This window comes from Podarcis erhardii, assembly GCF_964252035.2.
Source record: "Podarcis erhardii genome assembly, chromosome: 6".
Taxonomy (NCBI): domain Eukaryota; kingdom Metazoa; phylum Chordata; class Lepidosauria; order Squamata; family Lacertidae; genus Podarcis; species Podarcis erhardii.
Window position 1 is genome coordinate 45577351 of NC_138510.1, and position 16441 is coordinate 45593791.

At 39.3% G+C, this 16441-nt stretch overlaps 1 protein-coding gene across 12 annotated transcripts in view; it reads right to left on the reverse strand.

The window, feature by feature from the left end:
• The window catches only part of ANKS1A (ankyrin repeat and sterile alpha motif domain containing 1A), a 117662-nt gene that overhangs the window by 44729 nt on the left and 56492 nt on the right, over nt 1–16441 (reverse strand). For 7 of the 12 annotated variants that reach the window (XM_081865355.1, XM_081865353.1, XM_081865348.1 and 4 more), the window contains 2 exons: nt 3496–3546; nt 1812–1878 (listed from right to left, as the gene is read on the reverse strand). In XM_081865355.1, the coding sequence (XP_081721481.1) occupies nt 1812–1878; nt 3496–3546 (118 nt within the window). The remainder of the gene's footprint in view (nt 1–1811; nt 1879–3495; nt 3547–16441) is intronic. The other 5 variants (XM_081865354.1, XM_081865356.1, XM_081865351.1 and 2 more) reach the window with 2 other exon arrangements.

The window sequence follows — 16441 nt, forward strand, 5'->3', positions numbered from 1 at the left end:
ATTTTAAAGATTTTTTTTAATGCTTCTGGAAACCTGGGTGGGGCAAGGGGGTATAACAGCCTTCTCTCTGAGGACCTGTGGTGTTATCAGAACTAAGCGGTAGCTTACAGCTTGTTGCTGTATTTCAATCCACATTCTTACTTCATGCTTCCATCCCAGGTGTGGAAGTAAATGTGTGGTTTTTTTATTTTATTTTAGCACCCTTTAATGAGCTGTAAAAACTTGGAACATTTCTGGTAGTTTTCTGAAAAGCAAGTCAGTCTGCTGCAGCACCTCTGAATGTTTTCATGTTTTTGCCATGGGTTGTCACTGCTGCTTTGTTCTGCATCACATTTTTGAAACACCGTACTAAAATATTCCACAAGCTGCCACAAGGTTTAACCAAAGATGAACTCCTGATAATTTAAAAATCACTTATTCTCTACTCCTTATATGAGGAAGTATTGCTGAAAAAACCTTGCTATTCCCCTTCGTCTTGCCCCAGACTACAAGACTCCTTAAAGCAATCTGATGAAAATGGTGCTTTAATTACTACAGCAAGGCTTTTTCAATGACTTGAAGATGCCACCTTCAGGACTTCATGTTGCTACAAATTAATGTTGAAGGCTTGAGAAGATGGGGGTGGGAGTAGAATTAGGATGCAGTCTTCCACCTTTGTCAGAAAGTCTCAGTCAAGGTTGCCCACGAAAGAAGGCAAGGGATTGAGGAAAAAGGTATAAAAGGCATCTTTTCCCAGGGCAAGTGGGGCTCTGGCTCATATACATGCAAGAATCAAGATCCAGAAAGTGATTTGTCATGAATGAAATCAAGCCAGGAAATTATCAGACATATGGGCCCTTTATACTGATGGTTTAAGGTTGCTTGAAAAGTGCTTTGTGTCCCACCCTCTCCTCTCCCCTTTCTCCTCTTTTTTTACAGACAGTATTTTTTTTTCTGAGTATTTAAAATGTCTAAAAATGCAATATAAAAACTATACAAAGGGAAGGGGAAAAAAGAGCCAAATATACCTAAATAGAAAAAAGGCAGCAGATAAAACTACAAGGAATCCATTGTACTGTATCTTTTTTAAGCCCTGCTCTTGCTGCATCTCGCGCTGTAGTCTCTTTTTGCCTAACCCCGCCAAAGATTGTAAACTCTCCGAACACAGAGCCCATTTCTGTTGTGTGCAGCACATAACAAAATATAGAGGCGCTTCCTTCCTCAACAAGCCTTTTAAGTGGGGATCTTTATCCTAGTCTGAATCTGTACTGGATTTAAAGCTATTTTCATATATGATTTTTTTTGTGTGTGTGTGTGTGTGTGCAATCATTTTGAGATACTTTATGGTTAGTAATTCATGAAACAAATATCTAAATAAGTGAAGGAAGGCAAAACTGGGGTCAGATAAAATGTATGGTATGAGCAGCAGTGAAAGTGGAGTTGTAGTAAAGGGGGAGGGGTAGCCAGTCCATTAAATTAAGCATGAGGGGGGGGGGTAATCCAGTATCATGAAAGCTGGCTTTCTCTTCTCCCTCATACAGCTCTAAACCCCACACCCCCAAATTTACTCCAGGGGGATCCCCAACCCTGGCCATTCCGCTGGCAGATAAATACTGATGGATATCCCCATCTAATCAGGGACTGCAGAATAGCAAATTGCTGCCTCTTATCTGGATTTCTGGTCTTAAAGGGAAGCCTTAACATAGCTGAATATCTCAACTATGGGTTGAGAAATACAAGGTTCCCTAATGGTAAGTCCCAAATGGGCCCAACTTTTTGTACTGCTCTCTCGTTTGAATTGACTCACACCCTTTAGCAGTTCAGTATGGTACCTGAAATCCTCTGCTGTTCCTGAGAAAAGTCAATGCCTTCACCAATGGAGCTCATTATTTTTTCAATCTGAAAAACATTAAGAAATTATTAGTGATAATTGAGCAACACCTGACTAGAGAGCTTCTTAATCCTATAATTGTATAAAGGTACACGTCCAAGAGATTTGTATTGTTGTCTGGAAATAATAAATTCATGGTAAATATAAGAGAGAGAAATCTATAGAAGCATCTTACCAAGCTGATGACTAGCAAGAAAGTGGTAACATTTGTTCATACTATAGAATAATCTATTCCTCTGATCTCACCTTAAAATACAGAAACTCCCCACTACCAATAAAGAATATGCCACTCCAGCTAAGAAGGGAACCTTCAAGACAAATAACCCAATACCAAGTTGCTTCTACTGAAAGGCTGCAAAGACATTAGGATGAGCTGGAAAACATGAACAGAAAGCAGCAGTATTCTAAAGTACATTTCAACCAGGAAGAGAGAAGCCAGTCAATCTAACTGAACTACAGGTTCATGTAGATGCTCCCAAGCATTTACATCTCAAAAAAAGGAATCCGTTGTTGCAGTCAATGCCACATTCTGGATATTATTATTTAAAAAACAACCTCTACATCTTTTAAAAAGTACTTTGACAAGTGGTCTTAAGTACCAACATCTAAGCAGATCTTCAACCTACAGAGTTTGATGCCCAGGCACTTATTGTGCAATCCTGGAGGAAGGAGGAGAAGGAGCTTCTTTGGGTTTGTTTGTATGCTCAAAAACCTAGGAATACTGTCTAGGAATAGACATGGATGGCAAATGGTGTTGATGGGTTTGTGCCCAATTCCTGCAAGACAATGATATCTAATCCTCCATTTAGTTTTGCACTGTTCAACCCACAAACCTTGACATATCAAGTTACTGCACATCTCATTTAAGTTATCAAGTTTAAGATGCACTTTAACAGCAGTGGAAATAGACTTCTGAGGTATTTCTTCATAAGATCTGCTATCTTATGCTACCATAATAAAATCAACTTATTATGAAAGAGAAGACTGAATCTTAAGATGACATCCCTGACAAATTACCAAATTAATGTAGAGCTGCTTCTTATGAGCAAATGCCTAAGGACATTTAACAGACACAATCATATATTTTCCCTGTTCATCTCACTTCTCCTGCATCAACTTTTAGATTGTAAACTTTGGGGGGAGGAAAGTACCATGCACATTAATTGCACTACAACAAGTAAACAACAACAAAAGTAGCAATAGGTTAGATTTACTCCTGTTGAGACGCCACTGCTTTGTTTTAGCAATTTTTTCAAAAGCAATGAAAGGCTACTCCTCTCATGTTTTTAGGGTCCTCTATGGGCTACCTCTAAAAAATTGTCATTAAATTCACATCCCCTCAGTATGATTTTATAGAAGTAAGCTTGTAGCATAATGTCTAAATGTCAAAGACCTCCAGCAGGAAAAAGCATTTTTATCCAATAATCATATGAGTTACAATATGTTTGATATAGCACATTGACTTTTATATGACTCTACAAATAGCACCAGAACAGACTCAAATGTTTTCAAAACCCAGCAAAGGAAAAACACAAACACCAAGAAAGCAGAAAATAACTGCACACTAAGCAACCCCAGCAGTCAGCCTGCTTCCCAGATTAGGCAAAGTTTTGCAGGTTTCTTACATTGGAGAAAGATTGAACTTCGACGACATCAGGCACCTGCTGCTGAAACTGCTGGGAAAGAGCAAAACATGCGTTTCAATCCATTAAGTTAAGCACAATTTTGTCTAGGAGAATGGATTATGCAAGGTCTCTTCTTAAGACTGTTTGATTTAGAACAGCACAAGTTCAGGCCAGAATTTAATAAAGGGCCATGTCCCCCCCCTTTTTGTACCATGAGTTGCCTCCTGGTCTTAAGCACTGCAGGTAAAGTTTTAAACTATTCTACAACTTCTATGGTTGGCTGTGCAATTTAACATTAAAAATGAGGTAGATACTCAAAAGCAGATGTGGAAATAGGGTTCCCAATGTTTTTAGTGCACTAAACTATTTTCAGATTTCCTGTTTCTCATACTGCTAAGAAGCAGGTACTTTACAGATAGTTACTTTATGTTACTTTATGTACGGTATTTCTTGTGGGGCAACATCCTGAAAGGAGCTTTCTTAGATTGCAGTCATGGGGACCATGGGGGTGCAAGAATAAAAGAAACACAAAGACAAGCATTTTTAAGTCCAATATGCACAAAACAGTCCAACCCAATAAAAAAATTTCCTGAGTACATAAGATGACCCAATAGAAACATGGATTTTGATCAGTTATTTCAGCTGAATGACGTCTTTTTATTCCTGACAAATGCCAATATGTATAAGAATGCAGAGAACTTTTTTGAAGTCTAAAAGTATGCTTCTCCCAAAAGCATATACTGCAGCTTAGATAGCAAGACACATGAGCAGTGCCCTACTCATGAAATGGGACTATCTTGCTCTCTCTTCCTGATTGCAGCTCAGTGCTTTATGAAAAGCCTACCTTGTGAGATATTGTGTAGAGCAGGCATGGCCAAACTTGGCCCTCCAGATGTTTTGGAACTACAACTCCCATCATCCTTAGCTAACAGGACCAGTGGTAAGGGATGATGGGAATTGTAGTCCCAAAACATCTGGAGGGTCAAGTTTGGCCATGCCTGGTGTATAGGCTCAGAGGACAATCTTTCTACCCCCTTACATGAGTTGAAGTGACATTTCAGTCATGCTAGAGACCCTTGGATCCAAATCACATGTTCAACTGCATTCAGATGATACACCATTCATTTTCTCCTTCCCCACATACACACACTTGCTTACATCACAAAAAAAAACCTCACATGAGAACATTGGGGTTGCTTTTTTTTTAAAAGGAAAACACCCTCAGATTTCTTATGCACCAAAGTTATATAAGAGTAGCATGGGATGACTTAATATCTGAAGGGCCTTGTGAAACCCACAAGCTTATAATCAAGTTAAATAGTAACCACTAGGCAAATTCAAGTACCTGTTCTTTGTAGCCTACCTGGCAACAATTCCCTATACTTATTACTGTATTTATTACATTCATATTTTTCAAAGGGCACCTCAAGTTTACCCTTGAAGAACAGCTGCAATCTGGAAGGTCAGAGATTTACAGATGCTTTGAAGCCTTCACTAGCTCAATGCTTTGTTATCCAAAAATGTTGGCGGTAGATTTTTAGGTGGGGTGGGGAGAAATGGAGGAGTCCAAGTAAACAGTCCATTTTGGTAACAGTAACTAGCTCTGCTCTTCTGTCGCTCCACCGACAAATCCTATTATGCACACCCAACATGCAAGTGCCTCAGCATTTAAGCCTAACAAAGTCCCTCCATTTAGAACAGCTGTGCCCCTCCCTTAGTGGAAATGTGGACATTTGCCAAAAGGCTTCATTTAGCATGCACTAACAAAAGCAGCTTGACATACTCTGTGCTGGAAAACAAATAGAACTTCCACGTCTGTTAATATCTTTTGCCTCTTCAATCCCAGCTGATGCATAAAACACTTAAACATAAAATTCTTCTGTAAAAAGGTAAATGCCCTGAGGGATGCTTCAAGGCTGCCCACCTTGCTTTTCCCAGTCTCTGCTAATTTGTTTCAAGAGTGTTTTTAAGGATAAAAAATAGCTCAATGAACTTCAATGAAGGGAAAGCGTAGAACTCCCTTTTGTGCCAAGTTACTTCAGTTTTGATGAAATAATTAAAAATGCATCACAAGCGGCACTAGTTCTGCCTTAGTGCTGCAGGGCCGTCAGTATCAAACTGACAAACAGGGAACGAAAGGCGTGTGCACCCCTCCCATTTAGATACTTCTCACGAAATCCCATTGAAACAGTTTCCCCATGTAGAACCCCCTATAACCCCTGAATTTAAAAAGTCAAAGGGCATTTTGGCATGAGAGCTGCTTTAGGCAAAGCTGCTTCCTGGTATGCCAATGCTATTTTTGTCTGCATTTTGCTTTAAGCAGTTCTCAAGTCAACTTCAGAAATTGCTGTTTAATTTTTGGGTGATGTCTCTGAAGCCCTGGCTTCTGATCACTAACAATCCTATGAATTGCTTCTGAGGTTAATCTAGCTATCCCTTTGAACCTACTGCCAAGAACCAAGAACACTGATATTTCTTTTTTTCCTTTTTTTTTAAGTGCTTGGGTTATAGATTTCTGTGACAAGCATAAAATACCATGCTTGTGCACAGCCATTCATATAAAAACAGTACAGCAGAGAAACACAGCTCAGTGCATGTTGTGGTTTACATATGGTACGTGTAGTAACTATCTGTAGATAGGCTGAAAATTAATTCAAAATAAAAGGCCTCTCTGTGATCAATGTTTTTAAGTGCTACAGAAAAGGAGCAACATACAGTTTGCTGCCTCGACAATTTCTTGCAAAAAAGACAAATCATTCCCATTGCAACGTAACAAGCATCTAACTGTGCCAACATTATAAATCCAAGATAGTATAAAAAGGAAATGGTGATGCTGTTGCAAGTCAACCTGGTTTAACAGCTTCCAAAACTGTGGGAGGTGAACTGCTACCAGGGAATTTAATGTGTGGGCAATCCATGGTGCAACAATTTACACAGAATCTAGTAAGCACTCTATCTTTGAAAAAAGCAAGATTTCTCATTCTAATGATTGCAGGAATATATTTGGAAGCATTTGTCAAGTTGCCAATCTTCATGCAATAGAGTTAACTCAGCACAGATCAAAGCTTTCACATGCTTCTCCCATCTTTTCCAGGGGAGTGCTATTTCTCAGACTGCAAGCACAAAAATGTTGTTGAAGGTTAATTCTAACCAACTTATATTACTGGTTTTGTCAGTGCACTCAATCATGCATCAAGGTGAATGCCACCACCAAACCAACCCCTCAGCATGTTTATCCTGGCAGGTGCCACTTAGTTCTATGAAACTTTTGTACAAAGCATGCATGAATGCATGCACAGGATTGCTGCCATAGTGGAGCATTCATGTGCTTTGCTCACTTTTCAAGCAATTTGGTATTCTTAGGATTTCATACAATCATACAGAGTTAGAAGGGACTGTGAGGGTCATCTAGTTCAATGCTCTGCAATATAGGAATCTCAACTAGAACCTCGGATTAAAAATCTCCAAGGATAGTCCACTACCTCTTATGGAAGTTGATTTCATTGTAAACAAGTGATAGCCTGGAGTGGAGATTTTCTCCAAAGGCCTAGTCAGATTATTATCAGCCATGATTGGATATATTTTTTAAAGGCACTCTGGAATAATTTTTGGTCAGCAGCACCAAAGAGCAGCTCAGGTTTGTGGGTTTCATCCTATCACCAGGCAAGTTGGAAGCGGAGTTAAAGCTTCTTGTTTAAAGCTAGAAGCTAATATGCATCCAAAAAAGGCCTATTACTATGCTAACCGCTAATACTTTTGGAAACACAAGCTACAGGCTTTTTCCTTCTCAACTTTATTCAGCAACTTTTCTTCAGCAAACCAGTGGAGGATCAGTTGTTGGACAAAGTGGGGCATACCCTCCTAATATTCTGAGTCTCTTCCCCCCCCCCCATGTCCCAAATCTGCAAAGCCATAGTTCAGCCTTTCTACTGTCACCCACAGTCGTTATTAACGCATTTACCACTGAATGAGATGCTTACTAGATTCTTCTGCTCACCTCTGCTTAGCCAATCAAAATAATCACTACCAGAATGTCTCCAGTATCTTTCTCCCACAGAAATTGCTTTGGTGCGGCAATGGATTCTTTTGCTCATTTTCCTCCCCATTTTCCTCAGGAGTGATGGGGTGAGCTAAGATTTAGAATGAGTAGCGGGGTGGGGGTGGGGTGGTCCATTGGTAGCACTCTCTGTTAATCAGCCCATCCTAAGCCAATTAGCACCATGCATTCTTCCTGTAGGTGTTCACAAGCCAATCAGAACCATGCTTTTTCCCTGTGCTGCCATCTGCAGCATGTGCCAGAAAGATAGATACTCACAGTGGGACCCTTGTTTACTTACGTATCTTTTGTGTAAGCATGGAAGGGCGAAAATATTAACCTGAAGTATATTTTTAATAATATTTAAATTGCATAATGTGTTCTGATTTTCATTTAGGGTTTTAACTAAATTAAAGGGAGGTGATATAACTACAGTTAATAAATTAACACCAGTTACTGAATTCATTAGGACTTATTTCAGAGTAGACAGGTAGCTAACAGAATTAGATTGTTCATGTTGCTGCTCTTCTATAACCAGCTTATCTTATTGAATCAATTAAAGCAAGTGAGCCTGATTTCTTTTCATGTCATTCATGATTCTTTTCTCACATTTTATTCTCACAACCCAGTGGATATCCCAAGGTCACCAGGGCATTTCATAATTGAGTAGTGGTTTTAACCCTGATTTCCTACACCCTAGTCCATTTAATATTCCTCTGCATTCTGGAAAGAAGGCAAAGTAGTAGGTAAGTTGGGGAGGGGAGGACAATCTTTTTCCATAAGGCTGGAAGGTTAGGGGGACCTTATTAACAGGGTTATTTGGCACCTTTAAGAATAACCAATTCACGTTCCAATCCCAGCTGGGAGCCATCCCAACTGTATTTAGTAAGACTTGCTTCCGAGTAATGTATGGTTGTTGTGACATTAACTCACACTATGAATTTTGACAGCAGGACCCTTCCTTAGCTATGGTTAGACACTTTTCAGTTTACTTCGGCACCAAGTACTCCTATAACTGCAATGCATTTGTTTCAACACCTCTGCAAGAGAGGAGGGTGAAAAGAAAATCAGAACTTTGTCCTTATTGGTCCTTATTGGCCCCACCTACACGACCCCCTTGGCCACAGGTAACCCTATCAGGTCCAGGAACTACCAAATGTCACTGCAGCAAACCTAGTGTTTTAAAAAATATTGTATACAACTTCAGACCCCCCTTCATCCCTTTCAGAACATTAGAGAAAGATGCCTGACAAGCTTACCTGGATTTGCTGCTGCCACATAAAGCTTGGTGTTTGTACCTTTGCATGAGGTTCCAGGGAGTAGCAACAACATATCTATAGAGTGCATCCCCAAGTGTTTCTCTTTTCTATTTGGTTTTTCCCCCAGTCAAACTGGGGCCATTACATAAAATGTCAAGCAGCTCTGAAAGTAACAAGTTGCTTCTCTTGCCTGCATTGTGTGTTCCCACTACAGTTCAGTGCATCTGTCAACTATCATGGAACTCTAAGGAACAATGTTTTATTACTGGAACTTCAATTATTCTTTCCTATAAAATCAATGCATATGAGGTAATGTTACCCAGTAGTGACCGGTTTAATGATTATGGGAAAGAGGTTGTGTTTATTTGTAGCAGGGATTTGTGATAACAAAATAGTAAAAAAGTAAGCAGCAAAACAGTGGGTGGAAGACTATATGCAGTGCTTTTTTAGGGTAAAAAAAGGGAGGTGTCGGTACTTACGTATTGCTATAAGTGTCATAGGTGCAAGCACAAATTGGGTGCCACAGGCAGCAAAAAGTGAGTGGTGTCACAAAAAACGCCCTGACAACATGTATATTTTGGGCTACAGCTGAAAAGTTGTATAAAATATCATCTCTTTTTGTTCTGTGTTATGTTCTATACTTCTAAAAGCCACAAAAGCCACAAATTAGAAGTGCACAGTTTTTTGATTTGACAGTCCAAACTACATCTTACAAAATAACAGCAAAACAGTACTCTGGATAAGGTTATGTTGGTGTTAATTTTCAATTCTTTGTTTCTAAATTTACACAACAGCACAATGGAGAAGAAATATGATTAAATTTGTAGTGAAACTGACTAGCTAGCAAGCATAAAGAAAAACACTACTATAGGTTTAGGGTATGAATGGATTTCCCTCACACCGCACAAAACATGAGAATTTAGATAATAATTAATTGTACAGTAAAACCTAAAATACAGGCCGTATGGATGTGGAATGCTATACAGACATATCTCAGGTTACGAATGCTGAGGGTTGCACATTTTCGGGTTGTGGACCGCGCCAAACCCAGAAGTACTGGAACGAGTACTTCCGGGTTCCGATGCTCGCGCATGTGCAGAAGCACAAAATGATATCATGCGGATACACAGAAGCGCCGGATCACATCACACGCATGTGCAGAAGCAGCTCTGTGGGTTGCGAACGTGCCTCCCACATGGATCACGTTCTCAACCCGAGGTATGACTGTACTATGCTTCTCATTACAATAGAGTAGCTATATGTTTGGAATTTCCCAGACATAACCGGGATTCGGTCGTCAGAAACAGTGTTTGGGTGGGAACTGGATAAATGTCCAGGAAAATCTGGATGTATGGCAACCCATGTCGGAAGTGTAGATTTTGGTGAATTTCACTAAAAATAGCTCCAAAACTAAAAGCTCAACAATTTTTGTGTCCAGGTTTTCACTTTTTGAAATATGGTGACCCTATATTACAAAACAACAGCCAAGCTTCTTAGGATTTGTTTACTTAGCTACTAATAACCAAAATCAACTCTAGCTTACAGGTGCACTTGTGCTGTTGTACAAAGTGCACACAAAGAGACTCATAGAAATTAGTAAATGTAAACTGCATTTTCATAAAAAATCTCAGTTTGAGAAGAGCCTTGTTTTTTTCCTGAGGTTGAGTGCTAAGTAAATTGGCTTTTTTAAAAAGGCAAGAGCACAGCCAACATTTTTTCTTAATCTAATTAAGAAAATTTAAATAGAGGCGGTGACCATTTTTTGCACGTCCAATTGACATGCAACTGCTGACACGTGCATTGGTCTCAGCCCCAGGACAGGGGCAGAATGGGCTTACGCAGAAATGCTGACATGCACAATGACCCTGAACTCAACCCCTGCACAAACGGGGAGTTGCCTGTATTTTAATGTAATTAGTCTCTTTCTTCTATTTTCTGAGGAAGCTGTAACTTCATATGCTCAATTTAAAAAACCTCTTGACACAAATATAGTTTAGAAAAGGCAAAGCTAATAAATAGGCTTTATGGAGCCTAAGCTCTTGGCATATGGGCACATTGTAAAATATAATTTACAATGCAGTGCAGGCTAAGAAGCTGCTGAGCAGTAACAGCCTCAACTAAACCTGAAGTGCTATTTTCATTTTGAAAATAGAGCCTATTTCAAGACAGCCTAAAACAGAAGGTAGATCAGAACCTACTGAAAAATCTCTATGTGATTTGAAGCAGATCAGCAAGAATTTCTGACTCCCAGTTTAACAATGACAACAAAATTACTCTGCCACCCTGCTGAATCTGCAAAAGCCAAAAAAAAAAGTTTGTGTGTTTCTGTTTGTGAAAGGGTTGTAATTTCAGTTTAGTTTTGGAGTAAAATAAAACTTCTAGTCTCAGATTCTTTAATTCAAAGCATCTGCTTCTTGCATCTGTCTCTAGTTGGTGAGTGACAAGTTCTAGCAAAAAAACAACCTCAAAGTTCCCGCAAGCATGAAGCCTGCCTACCCCAGTCTATAGAGAAGTAGCACTTCCTGAAGATAAAAAAATTGGTAATCAGATTATTTCCTAGCAATCCGTAGGTCTGGCAGACCTCTGCAAATATGGCTTCCAATACATTGTTATTTCTTCTTATTGCTTCCTGACATGCAATGAAACTAGAAACACAACAACATAAGACAAAACCAAAACAACTCTCATACTTTCAGGTTTATAGCGCTGTAGATACATACATAGAAAATTTATTTGCATTGGCCACTAGCCATAACAATAACACTGTAGATACCATCAAGAACATGTACAGAATCTATGGCCTACACAAATAAAATTACCGTATCTTTTGCTCTATAACACGCTCCAGACCATAACACGCACGTAGTTTTTAGAGGAGGAAAACAAGAAAAAAAATATTCTAAACGAAATAGTGGATATATGATTTTTGTGGTTCATGCTGTGGCCACAGACATGTGATCTGACAGTGAGTTTGGAGTAGCCCAATGCAAAAGTCCTGAGGATCCATGTGGATCCATGCTTTGTAACCACGGAGAAGGGAAGGAAGGGGAACCATGGATCCTCTGCTCACGACTGCAGCAGATCCCCCCCGCCACCCGCAGGCATTCACTCCATAACACGCACAAGCATTTCCCCTTACTTTCTAGGAGGAAAAAAGTGAGTGTTATGGTGCAAAAAATACGGTATGTTCATTTATACACATACAGACATTATACACATTTCAGGTAAATCAGCTGCAAATAAGTTAATGCTGATATTGCCTTAGAAAGGCAAAGCCAAGTAATATGTCCCAGAACATGTGAAAAGCTACCAATGAAGGACAGCTTTAGCATTTGAGAAGGGTAAAAGGAAAATATGAAGTCATATTCTTCTCAGTAGCCAAGAGCAGTAAAAACCGTAAGATTCAGTTTATGAATTACATGACCACATTGGACCACAAGTCTTAAGGGAATCTAAAACCAATGCATAATTAAGGTAATATATTACTTGTCACTATCCTTCCTATAAACCATAACCAGGGCTCCACAAGATAGCAATTACTACACAGAGAGCAAAGCCAGGGCAGTTTATGATGCTTGGCTAATTTGGTCAGCAGCTTCATGCCACAGAATTATAGGTTTGTAAGTTCACTGTTATTTCATTCCACATATACATAATATAGTAGGCTTGCCTGTTAAGAGCTTGGCAGCACCAATATCGAAGACTTGAAAATTTAATGCTATTCTTATTAATCTGAATTCAAAGTAATAAAATAAAGTTGCATGCCTTACAAATTACCTAACCAAATGCATGGCCTTTCCTTAACAAGGAATATTATCTGGACATGGACTAAAGACATAGCAATTTTAGCAGAAATATGTACCCTGGCTGCCTTTCCTTTCAAAAAAATCAGACAGCTCACTTTCATCTTGAATGGATCACGATGGAAAGGTTAGCAACACAGACTGAAAAATAGATCCTAAGCAATCAGGTAAAGATCAGCTGGGAATCTGGAATAAGCTTGGGATCTGAAGCTCTGAAACAAAACATGGATGACTAAAGAATCATCTATGTATTTTCAAGAAAGCAAAACATGTTTTGAAGAAGAGTCACCCCTCCACAGATAAATTAATGCTGCTTTAAAAAAAGAATGTGTAGTTTCATTTTTCACCAATTCACCTGACAAATGTTTGCCGATGCATATATTTTTTTTTATTATATATAAGCACTGCAAATTCATACTAACAAAAAAACTATTGCTCTAGCAACATGTGATCTTTAGTTAGTGCAAGAACAAGAATTCTATATTTAATGCCCCAAAATCTGTCAGATCAGAATTAAAGCTATCTCATGTTGGATTGAGAGCCACAAAGCTGAGAAACTGAAAATCAAAGCAGGTGCTCTAACAGGATGTCTGCAGTTTAAAGTATTTACAGTGGTGATATTCTATAGATTTGTGTACAGTACTTGCAATACAAACCATATACAGTATATATAGTATATTACAAGGTTCAGTTGCAAAAAGCGTTGCTTCACATGACTTGTTGCAAGCCAAACAAGCACATATTCTAAAGACAGACTAGGAACAAATTAGGAATTATAGAAAGGTCCATGCAGAAGGCAAAAGGGAAAGTTGTAAAGTACAGTTGTATCTTGGATCCCGAACACCCTGGAACTCAGATGTTTTGGCTCCCGAACGCCACAAACCTGGAAGTGATTGTTCCGGTTTGCAAATGTTCTTATGGAACCCAAACGTCCAACGTGGCTTCCAAATCAGAACCCAAGATTTGGTTTTCAAACGTTTTGGAAGTCAAACGGACTCCTTTTGACTTCCAAGGTATGACTGTACACAGGGGGAAAGGGGGGGGGGAGTAGCGTGGGATAATTTGGTAAAGGTGTCTCAACATTAGACTAGAGCACTGTAGTTATGCTTCCAGGCATTGCTACATAGTAGTGATATATATCTGATCTAAAATCAGAAGTGACAAATATCTGAGAATCCTTGGCACAAGTATTCTACAGGCCCAGTCAAGCTGGCAATGTTTCCAGTCCTGGATGCAGCTGATCTACATAATAGGGAGAGTCCATGGGCTGGCTTTACATAAGCTGCACAAAGATGCACAAATGAGTTGCAGTTCTGGCTGCTCTACAGCCTGCGTTACGCATCACATTTTTCCTAGATGACCTCTGTGTGGGGAACTGCATATGCAACATGTGTCTCTCAATATGCCATGATTACACATGTTTGGAAACCATACAGGTCCCCAATGTGCAAATTGTAACAGCATAAAACATTTTCTGTTAAAATTACTAGGACATTTACAGGATGCCTCATAAAACTGATGCAAATAGTTTAAACTTGTTTCACAAATTATGATTGGAAATTGATTACAGTGGTACCTCGGATTAAGTACTTAATTCGTACCAGAGGTCTGTTCTTAACCTGAAACTGTTCTTAACCTGAAGCACCACTTTAGCTAATGGGGCCTCCTGCTGCCGCTGCGCCGCCGGAGCACAAGTTCTGTTCTCATCCTGAAGCAGTTCTTAACCCGAGGTAGTATTTCTGGGTTAGCGGAGTCTGTAACCTGAAGCGTATGTAACCTGAAGTGTATGTAACCCGAGGTACCACTGTACATTGTTAACAAGGTCCCAGCAACTAATGGTAAATAGAAATACCAACTAGGTAGGATTATTAAGATGGGGGTCTTGTAGTAAGGTTAAAGCTTACTGGGAAATGGTATGTAATGAACTGAAAAAAGGTGTTTAAAATAACATTTGTAAAAAAAAACAACACAAAAACCCCAGAAGCTTTCCTTTTGGGAATTATAGGGATAGAACTACCCAAACTGTATAGAAATTTATTAATGTATGTGATGACAGAGGCAAGAACGTGCCCAAAAATGGAAAGAAGTCATCCCAGCAAAAGAAGAATGGATACAAAAACTTATGGAATATGCAGAAATGGTGAAACTTACCAGAAAACTAAGAAATCAAGATAATAAACATTTTACAAAAGAATGTAAATGGTTTATGGAATATTTACAAACAAACTGTAAACAGATAAGAACATTGGCAAGATTATTGTAATAGTCTGCAGCTTTATAAGAGTATATATTTAAAGTAGATGAGTAAATGAGCAAACTAAGTTAATTTGCATTTGCAGAAAATATTAAAAATAAATTTAAAGAACTACAGAAGGGGGGGAGGAAGTCAAGTTTTGAAATGGTAAAATTATTGTAAAATTATTGAAATGTATAAAACTGAAAACCATAAATAATAATATAAAAGGGATTAATAAGTTAGGGGAACAAGAGATGTGTATTGTAAGCAGGACCAGACAAATTTTAAACATTGTTTATTACATTTATATCCCACCTTTTCTCCAAAGAGCTCAAGGTGGCACACATGGATCTCCTGCTCCTCATTTTATCCTCCCAACAAATTTGTGAGAAAGGTTAAGCTGAGAGACAGTGACTGACCCAAGGTTAACCACTGAGCTTCATGGCTGAGTGGGGATTTGAACCCAACTAAGTCATAAACAGAGCTGATCACTAAAATCAATTACAGTACTTAAGTGATTTCAGTGAGTCTACCCTGAGTGCAACTTAGTTAGATACCACCCTTGGTATTTTCTAATTTCTTAGATATTATGTTGTTTGTAAAAGATATTGCTTCAGGCCACTCTGTTTAGATGTCCCTAAAATTGTCCACAACTGGATTTCAGAATTTTGCATATAATTTTTGTTATGATGTCTCTGAATTAAATTTAGTTGTTGTGTTAGTCACTTTCTTCACAAAGGTGAGGTGACCAACGACAACATATAAAAACAGTATAAACACTAAAACTGATTATAACAAACACAACCAATAAAAAGCTAAAAGCACACCTATATAGCCTGGAAGAAAAACAACACATCAACGTAGACAAAATAGGTCTTACAGATTCTGCCCACTAAACAAAGTCACAAATTCAAATCGAGGGCCCTGGAAAAACAGGAGTTTTTGCCTGGCACCTAAAAATAGATAAAGATGGCACCGGGCATGCCTCTTTATGGGGAGTATCCCACAAGCAAGGAGCCACCAGTGAAAAGGCCCATTCTCGTGCTGCCACTCTCTGAACTTGCTATGGAGGGGTCACATGGAGAAGGATTCAGATTATGAATGCTGGGTCTAAATTGGTTCATGAGGGGAGAGGTGGTCTTTGAGGCATTGGGACCCTGAGCTGCAGAATACTTCATAGGTTAAAAGGAGAACTTGAACTGGAGACTTGAAACTAACTGGCAGCCAGTTTTGTTGTTCCAGAATTGGTGTTACATGTACAGACCACTCTGCCCCAGTCAAGAATCTGGCAGCTGAATTTGTAATAGCTGCCGTTTCTGAACCATCGTCAAAGGCAGCCCCCTGCAGAGCTTGTATGAGGTCTGGGGTGGGAGTCTTGTTAGAATAATGTTATAAACTCAAACAAAGAAGCAGCCTGTTCTTGGTGCAGGGCACCCAACCAGCTTAGCCCTCCAAGGCCCGGGAGAAGTGTACTCAGCTGCCTCCACACTCTGCACAGGCCTGTTCAAAGGAAGCCCCCCCCCCCCCCGCATTGCAGTAATTTAACCTAGTGGTAAGCACAGCATAGTTAATAGTTAAAGTTGGTGAAAGACACTCGGTGCCACCAAGGCCA